Source organism: Lasioglossum baleicum, chromosome 17, assembly GCF_051020765.1.
Source record: "Lasioglossum baleicum chromosome 17, iyLasBale1, whole genome shotgun sequence".
Lineage (NCBI taxonomy): Eukaryota > Metazoa > Arthropoda > Insecta > Hymenoptera > Halictidae > Lasioglossum > Lasioglossum baleicum.
Genome location: NC_134945.1, coordinates 5,166,987 through 5,179,379, shown reverse-complemented (window position 1 = coordinate 5,179,379; position 12,393 = coordinate 5,166,987). Strand labels below are relative to the sequence as shown.

The 12,393-nt window shown below is 35.5% G+C and overlaps 3 protein-coding genes across 6 annotated transcripts in view; 2 read left to right on the top strand and 1 right to left on the bottom strand.

Annotated features, from left to right (window-relative positions):
* The first annotated feature begins 440 nt into the window (after positions 1–440).
* Positions 441–4,328, top strand: LOC143217600 (CWF19-like protein 1). Of its 2 annotated transcripts, XM_076442071.1 has the most exons (4): positions 441–770; positions 960–1,054; positions 2,003–2,657; positions 2,728–4,328. In XM_076442071.1, the coding sequence occupies exons 1-4, from the start codon at positions 441–443 to the stop codon at positions 3,025–3,027; spliced, it is 1,380 nt and encodes a 459-aa protein (XP_076298186.1). In that variant the 3' UTR covers positions 3,028–4,328. The 2 variants fall into 2 exon arrangements, with proteins under 2 accessions (XP_076298186.1, XP_076298185.1); XM_076442070.1 differs by having other exon boundaries at positions 441–1,054.
* LOC143217602 (putative methylthioribulose-1-phosphate dehydratase) lies at positions 3,035–4,913 on the bottom strand. The gene is made up of 5 exons (XM_076442075.1): positions 4,606–4,913; positions 4,433–4,527; positions 4,089–4,357; positions 3,347–3,548; positions 3,035–3,268 (listed from the first exon to the last, which is right to left on the bottom strand). Exons 1-5 carry the CDS (start codon positions 4,636–4,638, stop codon positions 3,148–3,150), a joined length of 720 nt encoding a protein of 239 aa, XP_076298190.1. The 5' UTR covers positions 4,639–4,913; the 3' UTR covers positions 3,035–3,147.
* Positions 4,914–4,929: 16 nt separating this feature from the next.
* The window catches only part of LOC143217601 (uncharacterized), an 85,227-nt gene continuing 77,763 nt past the window's right edge, over positions 4,930–12,393 (top strand). The window contains exons 1-4 of one of the 3 annotated variants that reach the window (XM_076442073.1): positions 4,930–5,210; positions 5,352–5,521; positions 6,477–6,551; positions 6,995–7,111. In XM_076442073.1, coding sequence (XP_076298188.1) covers positions 7,052–7,111 — 60 coding nt within the window. In that variant the 5' untranslated portion in view covers positions 4,930–5,210; positions 5,352–5,521; positions 6,477–6,551; positions 6,995–7,051. The other 2 variants (XM_076442072.1, XM_076442074.1) reach the window with 2 other exon arrangements.

Sequence of the window (12,393 nt, the reverse complement as noted above, 5' to 3'; positions counted from 1 at the left end):
CGCGTGCGCAGCAGAAGCTACGGCGAGGACGGTCCGTCAGAGAGGGGGAACCTGTGCTGGAGGGGAAGCGTCCTCGCGTCCTCGCGTCCCCGATTCTGGCATCACTGCACCATGGCCGATCCGGGGAGCGAGACGCGCGGGACGCATAGTCTCCGATTCTCGGCCGTCGCGAGTAAAAATTTCCGAGCGCTGGGCTAGTGAATCGAATCGAGACATTCGAGACCGTCTCGATATAAATGATATAAACAAATGTTTTGACCGTAAAATGTCAGTAGCATAATATTTTGTGTTTCTAAGAGTGAAGAATACTGATGAACAGTAACAAAAAACAGCTACAGCTATACAAATAAGTAAATTTTGTACATAAGCGTAGTGTTCTAAGATTTTGTGCATTTTTCCAATTGAGGTTATACATATACATAAATATATATATCCTCAAAATGAATGAAAAACAAAAGGTGTTAATTTGTGGAGACGTAGAAGGTCATTTCAAGTTTTTGTTCAATAAAGTCGAGGCGATTAATAAAAAAAGCGGTCCCTTTGATTTCTTGCTATGCGTGGGAAATTTTTTCGGAGAAGATAATATTGAACTCGAGGTTTATAAAAATGCTGCTAAACATATTTCAGTTCCAACTTATATTATCGGCGCAAATAGGGAGTCGGATTTAAAAAATTATCCAGATGAAGATGGTTGCGAAATATGTCACAATCTTACATATTTAGGAAAGCGGGGTGTATACACTGCTACATCGGGCCTCAAAATAGCCTATGTCAGTGGTACAGAAAGTAATTCTTCCGAATTAAAGTCTATTTGTTTCAATGAGAACGATGTTGTGTCAATTAGGAATTCTTGCTTAAGAGGCCAACCTAGTTTTCGCGGCATTGACGTATTGTTGACATCTCCTTGGCCTGCAGGAATTACAAATCTTGATCCAAATAAACCAAATTTTACTTATCAGGGTTCGAAATTAATTGCATGGCTGGCTGCGCAAGTAAAGCCACGGTATCACGTATCGGCGTTAGAAGGAATCCATTATGAAAGACCACCATATAGGTAAATATAATATATCATAATTAGTTTTAAGAATTGCCATAGGGCTGCTCTTTTCCTTGCGTAACTGCAAATTTTTGCCTTTTACCTATGTTATCCAGTAGAGTTGGACGAGAAGATGCGTGAAGTCCTAGTTATGGGTGTAGACTCGTTTCTAGAATCGCAAGGGTGCGGGATGCGCCTTCTCATTTCTTGATAACGTAATTATGGGGTTTTGCAGTAGTCAAAACCACTATATAAAAGATCAATCTAGGCTGCAGTTGCTCTCAAAAGTCTTATTTTTACATTTACGAGGTGAATTTGCATTATTCAGCAGCATATAGCTGTCGCAGCTTTTTGAAAGCTACACGCGCAGCTGTATACTTCGGAATAATGCAAATTACTAATAGGACTTAAACAAATTAAAAATAGGACATTTGAGGGCGATTGCGGCCTAGATTGATCTTTTATCTAGCGCTTTTGCCTACTGAAAAACCCCATCTTTGCATTATTGAGAAGGCGCATCCCGCACCCTTGCAATCCTGGAAACGTGAGTCTACCCCCTTAATTCTTTGCACTCCTTTGTCCAGCGTGACTCCACATCAGTGAAAGTAAAATGTAAATAAAATGTGTCTTTATATGTACTTGGTTCTTCCTTCATTTATTTAAGTCTTATTTTTTAGTTGAAAACAAATATAAGTTCCACAAATATAAATTACAATAAAGTTTGAGAGCTATATTTAATGTAATTAATAAACAAAATTGTTTAAAACAAGTAGCAGTCAAGGAACTGTCCTTTGAAGTAAATTTCAAATGGAACACTTGAAATAGTAGGGAGTTGTTGACAACAAAATTGAAAAATAATTCGTAGTGCAAAGGGTCAAGACAAAAATTTCTGGTTATGCAAAGAACAATTTACCCTGCCATAGCATAACATGACAGTTTACTTATAAGAACGATGTTACCTTTCAGGAATCAAAGTCAACAGGATGGCAACATGGAAATAGCAACAAGATTTATAGCACTCGCGCCTGTAGTGAATACTCAAAAGAAGAAATGGTTGTATGCACTAAATTTGACGCCTGTCGACAGAACACGTTTGTCCGATTTGGTCATGAAAACAACAGACGAAACAAATAGTCCTTATCCTAAGTCAATGTTATCAAATCAGCCTAGTGCGCAAAGAGAAGAGCCAACGAAATGCACACAATACTTTTACGACATGGAATCCAAAGATACAAAAAGATCAAAACATTTGGAAGGACGTAATAAAAGAGCAAAACCAGAATTTGATCAAGCAAAATGCTGGTTTTGCCTGTCCAGTCCTGAAGTTTCTAAACATTTGGTAATATCGGTTGGAACGGAAAATTATGTTGCTCTTGCTCGAGGTGGACTAGTCGAAGAACACTTTTTAATTTTACCAATAACGCATCATCAAAGTCTTTCTATTTTACCACAAGATGTGAAAGAAGAAATGGATCGGTATAAAAATGCTATTACAAAATACTATGGTACTGTAGATAAAGTACCTGTATTTTTTGAACGAAATTATAAGACTTCTCACTGTCAGTTGCAAGTTATACCTGTTCACAAAAATCTAGCACCTGCTTTAAAGGAAACGTTTATGGTAAATTGTTGTGTTACTATTCTTTGATAAATGTTAATTAACGTAGTACTCACTATTTTACTATTTGTAGGAAATGGCGGAGTGTAACAATTTCAAAATTATTGAGCTACCGTTGCATACAGATTTGCAGCAAATTGCAAAACCAGGTGTATTGTATTTTTATGTAGAATTGCCAAGCGGAGAAAAATTGTATTATAGAATCAAAAAAGATTTTCCACTCCAATTTGGAAGAGAAGTATTAGCAGCTGATAGAATATTGGATATCAGTGACAGAATTGACTGGAAAGATTGTCAAATTCCCATGGAAGAAGAAATTGAACTGGCAAACAGAATTAGGAAAGAATTTCAACCATTTGATTTAGATATATGAAACTGTATAAAGAATCAACAAATTTATATTGTAATATATGTACATAAACTGATACATGAACCTTTTCTTAAAATATGTAACAAAAATAATTCTTTATAATGAAGAACGAGACTATTGTTATTAATTCAGTGTTCCCTTTTGCTGGTACAATAATTCATAATCTTGTGGAGTTGCTAGAGGATCTAATCCATCTCTTTTCATTTGCAGTGCTATGTCAAACAAGTAATCGTAACATTCCGTCCTATAAAAAATATGTATATATAACATATTATAATAAGGAAAAAATATAGTACAGTCATGAGAAATTAATAGTATGTACATAGTCTTTGCTTGTTGCCATGAATCACCCCAAACATAAATTCCATGTCTTCTTACTAAAACAGCACATGTTTCTGGATAATCAGTAATGGTTCTATCCAATTGGTCAGTCAAGTCTTCTTCAAATGGTGTATTTTCAATTATAGGGACTACGAGTTCTTCGTCATAGCGATATGCTCTCCCTAATTTCTGATTTCTTATGCCTATTATAATTTTTAGTATATTTTTACCAGGGTGTGTGCGAGAACCCGAAATATCGGGTCGAGTCGGGAATACGAAATTTTTCAAGATCGGGACGGGTACCCGGAAATTTCGCGATTCTCGAAAGAGTCGGGATTCTCGAAATAATTTATTCTTTATATGATTATATATTTAACACTAACCGTTACACGACCGGTTTCACATTTTTTATTTTTTAATTATAAACATGCTTCCATCAGAAATTATTCAATAAATTTCTTTATTTAATCACGTATTATTAGTCTTGTAATTTTTATAAAATAATAATGTATATCATCCGACACATTTTGTGTAGCTGGTATGGTTAGTGTTAATATAATATAAATATTTAATTATTGTACAAAATTCTTTGCAAGAGTGTCATGTCATATTCTCAAAATTTTCGGGAATCTCGAAATTTACAGAAACCCAACCCGACTCGTCCCGACCATCGGTTCTCGCACACCCCTAATTTTTACAGATGTTGACACACAGTCTGATATAATACTTGAATAAATTTATACCTTTTATCATTTCAAGATGAGTAATACGAAATTCTTTACCAGGCCAATGCAATGTGACCATCACAGCAACTTTCGAATGAGTATGAATTACAGCTCCTGCATTTCTTCTTAAATATGCACACATAAATAATGGAGTACATTGTGATTTTTTTAACTTTTTGTCTGACAGTGGTAATTCTAAATCCTTCCCATTAATATCTTGTACAAACATTTCATCTGAACAGATACGCTCCTTTTGAACACCAGATGGAGCAATATATATTTTGTCTCTACAAAAAATATCATTTCAATAATATTTTATATTATATTACATGTAGTATGATAAATGCATAAATATTACTAACCCATGTTTAATAGATATTCCTCCACCAGTACCAGTGACCCATCCAAGATCATAAAATTGCCTACATAATTCAGGAATTAGATTCCTTGGATGTTCCTGTAAGATAGAAGAATTTATTTAATAATGTGCGAATATTCTAATAGCAATACGTACTGTTAAATATTTTTAATATACCTGATCAAGATCGATAATATTAAGCAAAGACATTTTTTACGATGATAACAATTCTGCAATGAATATTGTGATGTATTTCCATGTATTTCATAAACTTTTTATCAAATTCTTATCAGTTTTACTCGGTAATCGCGTACGCGGTAACGCGGTATACTGTTTAGATTTTAGATACACCCATTGACATCAGTATAAACGTAAACAAATCTGTTCGTATCAGTTACATTCACCATTCACGTCATTTCACGTGACGAGATATTGTGTGCTTTCCACGCGCATGCGCGACCAAAGCCATATATGTATTTGTACTGTACGTGACTGTACTGGACTGTACGCTGTTGTCTGTTGTACTGTTGTACGCTCTAGCTCTAGCGTCTGTAGCACGTGGTCTGTTCCGCCAGAACTCAGAATTCACAACCATTTTGTGCCCGGTACACGTGCGGTAAAGTTATTTAGTAAATCGTTGTTGCTTTGTGTTTCCTGCGCGTTGATACGCATTAATTTCTAAAAATGCCAGTGTGTATTGTGAAAGGATGCAGAAATAGATCATCGGTGAAGAGTCGCCAACAAGAAGAATTAGAGAGAACAATGAAAATTACTTTACACGCGTAAGTAACAGTAAAATACAGTGAAACTTGAAACTTTTATTGCACGTCTCATTAATATAATATTAATATACGTAAAAAAGGAATTTCACGTACTAATTTTAATATATGGAAAAGCAATATATTTGTATAATTCATTTTCAGATTTCCCACATGTCCTACGAAACGCCATTTGTGGTTAAACAGTCTGGGACTCGAGAATTCAGTTGTATCAAAATATCCGGCTGTATGTTCGGTTCATTTTAGACACGAAGATTTGGATAAATAGAACATTTTTAGTCTGTGTAAGATTGAAGGAGAATGCAATACCATATGTATGTAATATTTTATCAGTTTTTTACATTATACCATGCATTTTTCGAGTGGAATTTCAGATTTTTCTCAAATTCAAATATGTTGATTTTTGGCGTCAAATAACAGCATTGTTAGTAAATAGATACTCTGATGTTTCCGCTACAACTTTCCAAACACTTATTTTCATCGGCTTGGTCGTTCATAGGTCACTAAAGTCTACAGCATATTTAAGGGTGTGCCGGAGCGGAAATAGTAACATTAACAGCATCAATCGAGGTGAACTACGAAGACAGAGAAGCATATATGTTTTTCGCAGGAAAGACACTGACGGAGAATATGAAACAGCTTGATTTTTTGATCACGCGGGTGGGCTTCATTTAGCGAAGAAGCAATATTTTTTTATGCTCTTTGTGTTGAAATATTCTCTGCATTATTGCGCGGTCCCGTACCAAGCCCTTTTTGCAATTTGACTCTTGGGACTTTATAAACAATAAAAGTGTATGTTTTTATAGAAGAAATTTTTTTCTCTACACTTTTTCCAAATGCTCTTTGTGTTGAAATACTCTCTGTATTATTGCGGGTTAGCGTACAGAGCCCTTTTTTGGAAAAAGTGTACAGAAAAAATTTTCTTCTATAAAAACGTACATTTTTGTTGTTTATAAAGTCCCAAAAGCCAAATTGCAAAAAAGGGCTTCGTACGGGACCCTGCAATAATGCAGAAAATATTTCAACACAAAGAGCATAAAAAAATATTGCTTCTTCGCTAAATGCAGTTCGTTTCATATTCTCTGTCAGTGTCTTTCCTGTGAGAAACATATCTGCTTCTCTGTCGCCGATTGGCGAGCAGAAATAGTGATATGTTTGCTCCGGCACACCCTTAAATGTGAACAAAATCCGAAATTTTACTCGAAAAAGTGTCCGTTTTCGCGTGGAATGACCCATAAGTGATATTAATAAATGTATTTATATTTATAGGTAAAATTACCAGAAATCAAGGAAGAAAATATTAATGTGTGCAAAGAAATTTTAACTGAGGAGCCTTCAACTTCTGCATGTTCAGATAGCTATAATGTAAGACTTTTACTTTACAGCTTGTCAAATCTAGCTGTGCGGCTGAATGTCCCCCGCAAGGGGAAATGAACCCGCTGCGCAGTGGTAAATAGGCGGAACTTCACAACGATACGTCACCTGTCAAACAATTCATGTTGCGACAGTTCAGTTAAAAAGTATAGTGACACAAGTGTATTCACACAAACATATAAACAGTTGTTTTGTATGTTTACTGCTGTAAGAAATAATGGACAGTACGCACTTTTGACGAGGTGTGTACTTTATCGTTCAAATGTTGCATCCTTCTCTCGTCGAGTGTGGTCTTTGTTTTCTTCTGCACATCCCTATGAATTTGGTCAACCGCACAGCTACATTCGACAAGCTTGTACATACTATTTCATTTGAAATAACAAACTCATTTTGTGATAATATTATTATTTTAGACGAGGTCTGCAGTAATAAAAGTAGAAACTGATGATTCAGTTGGATTTACCGAACCAATGAGCATTGTCGTTAGCGAAGAAATATTAAAAATTGAGCCTGAATTCAAAAATGAACATGTAAGTTTTTACTATCTAATATATACAGTTTAAAATGAAAAATTACGTGGCGTCATGTAATATGGTAAAGAAATGTAAGAGTGAAGGATATTAGAAACTTTAAATATTTATTGAACACAATTGAAAGCAACAATATGAACGTAACCTTAATAATCAATAATTGCGTAACTGTGATTCGTGTTTCCGTAATCGTATCGTATTTAAGGGGGTACTATACCCTCGATTTGTAACTAGAAAATAACTATTTATCAATGTTATAAACCTCTGTGCAAAAAAAAAGTTTGGTAACATTGATAAACACGCAACTGCCTAATGAACACGAGATGGAGTTGCTTCCTATTTCTATATTCTATTCAGCTCGTCGCGAATGCCGTTACACAGGGCAGCTCGCACTAATATCAGTGCCACCGATGAGAATATCTAACTCATCTGTGTCAGTTTTGCTATGATTCCACGATGACAGCAGTGCAGCAGTGAAATGTTGCACAATATCACAGCACTGATTGACAGTCCTCCTGACTAGGCGCCATCTCGTCTAAACGAACTGCACTAAAATTGGCTCTAGACTGGCTCTGCATCCGGGAGGACCTCTGTCTTCATGGGGAAATCTATGCTAATGTGAATGAAATCACGCGCCTCGATTTTTTGACCTTATACGAGCATATTTTGAGCTGCACAAAGGTTCATTTGATAGAGGAAGGTTCATTACAAGGCGCTCTTCTCGTCATATCAGTCAAAAAAGTCTCTTTGAGACAGAAAAATACATTGAAATCTGCGGTTATTTTTCTAGATTTTTTCTCTACTTTGGGCACTCATATTATTAGATATAAACATAATCTCGTTAAATCATGAGAAGACCGCCCTGTATTTAACCTTCTTCTACAGAATGAGTCCTCACCCAGCTCACAATATGCTCAAATAACGACAAAAAATCGAGGCGCGCAAACCCATGTTTCGACCAAAAATCTAGTAAGATTCTAGTTATTTTCTAGTTACAATCCGAGGGTATAGTACCCCCTTAAGGGGGTAGTCTACCCTCGATTTGTAACTAGAAAGGAACTAGAATCTTACTAGAAAAATGACTCGAAACATGGGTTTGCGCGCTGTCGGTTTTCGTCCTTATTTGAGCTAATTGTGGGCTGGATGAGGGCTTATTCTAAAGAGGAAGGTTAAACACACTGCGCCCCGGTTACGAGGTTAACGAGATTATGTTTATAACTAATAATATGAGGGCCCAAAGTAGAGAAAAAATCTAGGAAAAAAAACCAGCACATTTCAATGCATTTTTCTGTCTCCAAAAGACTTTATGACTTATGAGATGACCAGGGCGCAGCGCGTTGAACCTTCCTCTTTAGAATGAGCCCTCACACAGCCCAAACTTTGCTCAAATAAGGACAAAAACCGACAGCGCGCAGATCCACTTTTTCGATCGAAAATCTGGTAAGATTCTAGTTATTTGCTAGATATTTGCTATTTACTAGGATCTTACTAGATTTTGGGTCCGAAAAAGTGGGTCTGCGCGCTGTCGGTTTTTGTCCTTATTTGAGCAAAGTTTGGGCTGTGTGAGGGCTCATTCTAAAGAGGAAGGTTCAACGCGCTGCGCCCTGGTCATCTCATAAGTCATAAAGTCTTTTGGAGACAGAAAAATGCATTGAAATCTGCTGGTTATTTTCCTAGACTTTTTCTCTACTTTCGGCCCTCATATTATTAGTTATAAACATAATCTCGTTAACCTCGTAACCAGGGCGCAGTGTGTTTAACCTTCCTCTTTAGAATAAGCCCTCATCCAGCCCACAATTAGCTCAAATAAGGACGAAAACCGACAGCGCGCAAACCCATGTTTCGAGTCATTTTTCTAGTAAGATTCTAGTTCCTTTCTAGTTACAAATCGAGGGTAGACTACCCCCTTAAGGGGCTAGTATACCCTCGATTTGTAACTAGAAAATACCTAGAATATTACCAGATTTTGGGTCGAAAATATGGGTTTGCGTCCAGTCGTTGATTGACCTTATTAGAACAAATTGTGGGCTGTGTGAGGGCTCATTCGAAAGAGGAAGGTTAGACGCAGTGCGCTTTTCTCACGAGGTTAACGAGATTATGTTTATATCTAATAATATGATGGCCCAAAGTAGAGAAAAAATCTAGGAAAAAATCCCGCAGATTTCAATGCATTTTCTGTCTCTAATAGACTTTTTTGACTTATGAGATGAGAAAAGCGCGCTGCGTTGAACCTTCCTCTTTCGAATGAGCCCTCACACAGCCCACAATTTGTTCTAATAGGGTCAATCAACGTCTGGGCGCAGATCCATGTTTCGACCCATTTTTCTAGTAGGATTCTAGTAAATAGCAAATATCTAGCAAATAACTAGAATGTTACTAGAAAAATGGGTTGAAACATGGATCTGCGACCAGACGTTGATTGATCCAGAGAGTATATGAGAGTGCTCACGCCCGGGTTTTGGCCGTGCCGCTTTTGTCTCCACATCATGTTTAGCCTGGAACAGCTCCTACATCATCTTTAGCATGGAACAGAACCTACATCATCTTTAGCAAGAAACAGAACCCACTTTACTGTTAGCACATCTGACGACATCTGTGTCGCTCGAATATTTCTCTTACGCCCTCTAGGATATATTCTGACTGGAGTGAGGAACAGGAGGCCACCAGAGGCCACCACAGAAGACACTGTATCGTGTTAGCAACGCGCCCGCGCGCTACACTCACCAACGTACCTTTACTATATCCGTGTGCGCTGCTTGTGCGCTTATGCCAGCCACAATCTATTTTTAGCACTTGCCATGTTGCCATGTTCTATTGCTTTACGGCGGAAGCGAAACTGAAATTCGGCTGTCGAGCCGTCGAGCGTATGAATCGCAATCTGGAGCTAGCATTCGTGTCCCCGTGCAGCGGGGATTTTTTTTTAATTTTTATTTTTCATTACTTTTTTAATTACATTTTTTAACCTTCCAAAAAATTAAAAATGTAAAAACTATGTTCAAAATATGTATTCATTTTAAATAGAAACGTTTTGTTACTGTCATAATTGCATTAATAAAAATTGGTATATGATCGAGAACAGGTTGATGGTATTTATTTGGACTGATTGGAGAATACGAAAATGCAGGAAGTATTTTTTAGTTTATGAATCAATTTGTAGATTTATTAGTTGTCAAACAAATAATAAAATAAATTGTATAATATATATAAATTGATTTTATACTAGCATACACAAGTTTATTTATTAAAAAATACAATCATAACTATAATTATAATAGAATTTCATAAAATGTATATTGAGGTTATTGCAAACTCATCTTTTTTCGCAATGATGCTCTAATTTCATTGCTTCTCTCGAATGTCCATTTCCTTCCGAGACAGTGGCGTTTTTAGGTGTAAATAAAAAATGTTGATATAATTATATCAATTTTAAAATATATCATAATTAAACTACAATTATTCTAATAACGTGGAATGTAGTACATATTAAGTTTTAGTTACCCGGATTTTCTTCTTCGACGTTAAGCACTCTTTACTGCTTCTCGTAATTTACGTATATGCAACATTAAGGTGGACCTTATTTTTCGACCATGAAATTTTTTTGGTCCCGTAAACCAGAATTGTGACAAATGTTGAGAAAATGGTCTGGAAAAATTTTGGGGCCGTTTGGATCATGGGAAAATGAGTTTTTAATGGAAAATGAGAATTTTTTAAATCATGACATAAATAGACGTTATGATATATCGTTGAATTTGTCTTTTTTCTCTTTAAGAATCCATATATAGCATAAACAGTTGTTGATAGAAAAAACATCCGTGACCTTGAAAACTTTAAATAATGACTTTGAAAAAATTTTTTTTCTTTGATACTATATCCACCTCCTTATATACTACAACTTTTGTTTGAAGAGTTTTTTCATATATGTATACATAACTGACAGAGATATTATATATAAATAAATTCATTAATACGCTCCAATCTACAGAAGAACAAGAAAGCGAGCTAATAAAAACGTGGTAAAAATAGTTCTAATATCGGAAAAAGAAGTTGTTATGAGTAATAAGTAGTCTGACTGAAACATGGACTGAAGGTGGTCAATGATACCGCTGAACGGGGCGTTAAACTAATGGAGGATCATAATAAAATTTTATCTAGAAACAAAGAGGAGAAATAATATATGTATATTATACAAACTGTGATGGAATGTCGAAAGCAGTATCCTGACGCCACAAAGCAGAATTTGTCAAAGGATTTGTAAATATTTTTTAATATAGCGAGAAACACCTGATCAATCCCTACATGATTAATTGCATTTTTAAGAGGCATTGAAGACTGCTTGTTAACTGGGATATTATTAAATTTTTCATTTTCCTCAGAGTCAGTAAGTTCTTTATTTTTTTCAAAGTCATTAAGTTTTCCATTTTTCTTGGAGTTATTAAATTTTTCATTTTCCTCAGTGCCGTCAAGTTTTTTCATAGAGTCATTGAAGTTTCCATTTTTCTTGGAGTTATTAAATTTTTCATTTTCCTCAGCGTCATTAAGTTCTTTATTTTTCTCGGAGTCATTAAGTTTATCATTTTTCTTGGAGTCATTGAAAAGTCCCTCTTTGTCGTTTACGCGCTGTCGTAAAAAAAGTTCTGGTATGTTGCTAGTCTAAAAATATGATCAATGCTACTTTTCAGTTTCTCAAATAAATCTGCATTTGTCGAATTTTTGCGTGTTTTTCAGTTTGTGTAATTAACATTTTGAACCAAAAAATCGGGAAAAAATCTCAATTATCAATTTCAATGAAATGCAATTATATGATTAAATTAATGCAAGCAAATGGGAAAAATTGACCGAAAATTGAATGGCGCAACGGCTGTTTAAATAATTCGGAGGACTACCTCGTCCGGCTAGACCCTTCATTCCAAATTGTAATATTCCAATATTTCAGTATCATTTTTAATATTGTTCAAGTACTATTTAAAACTATTGATGAGTTTTAACAACAAAATATTTTAAATGGAAAACTAAATTTTGACAAATAAGATACGATTATAGCAAGCTTGCTATAAATGTCGAAAACTCGAGTCTGGCTAGAGACATTCAATTTTCAGGAAACACTATTCTATGATGACGAACGGAGAAAAGGGAAGTGAAGCTCGAGGGTTTAGGTCGCCGTGGAGTGGAGTGAAACATTGTAACATGATACGGGTCGGGTCGGGTATATCGGTGTAAAATAACAGAATATTTTTTAAGAATTATTATTTTATATTAAAACGTTTGTAGCTCATTGCAACGTC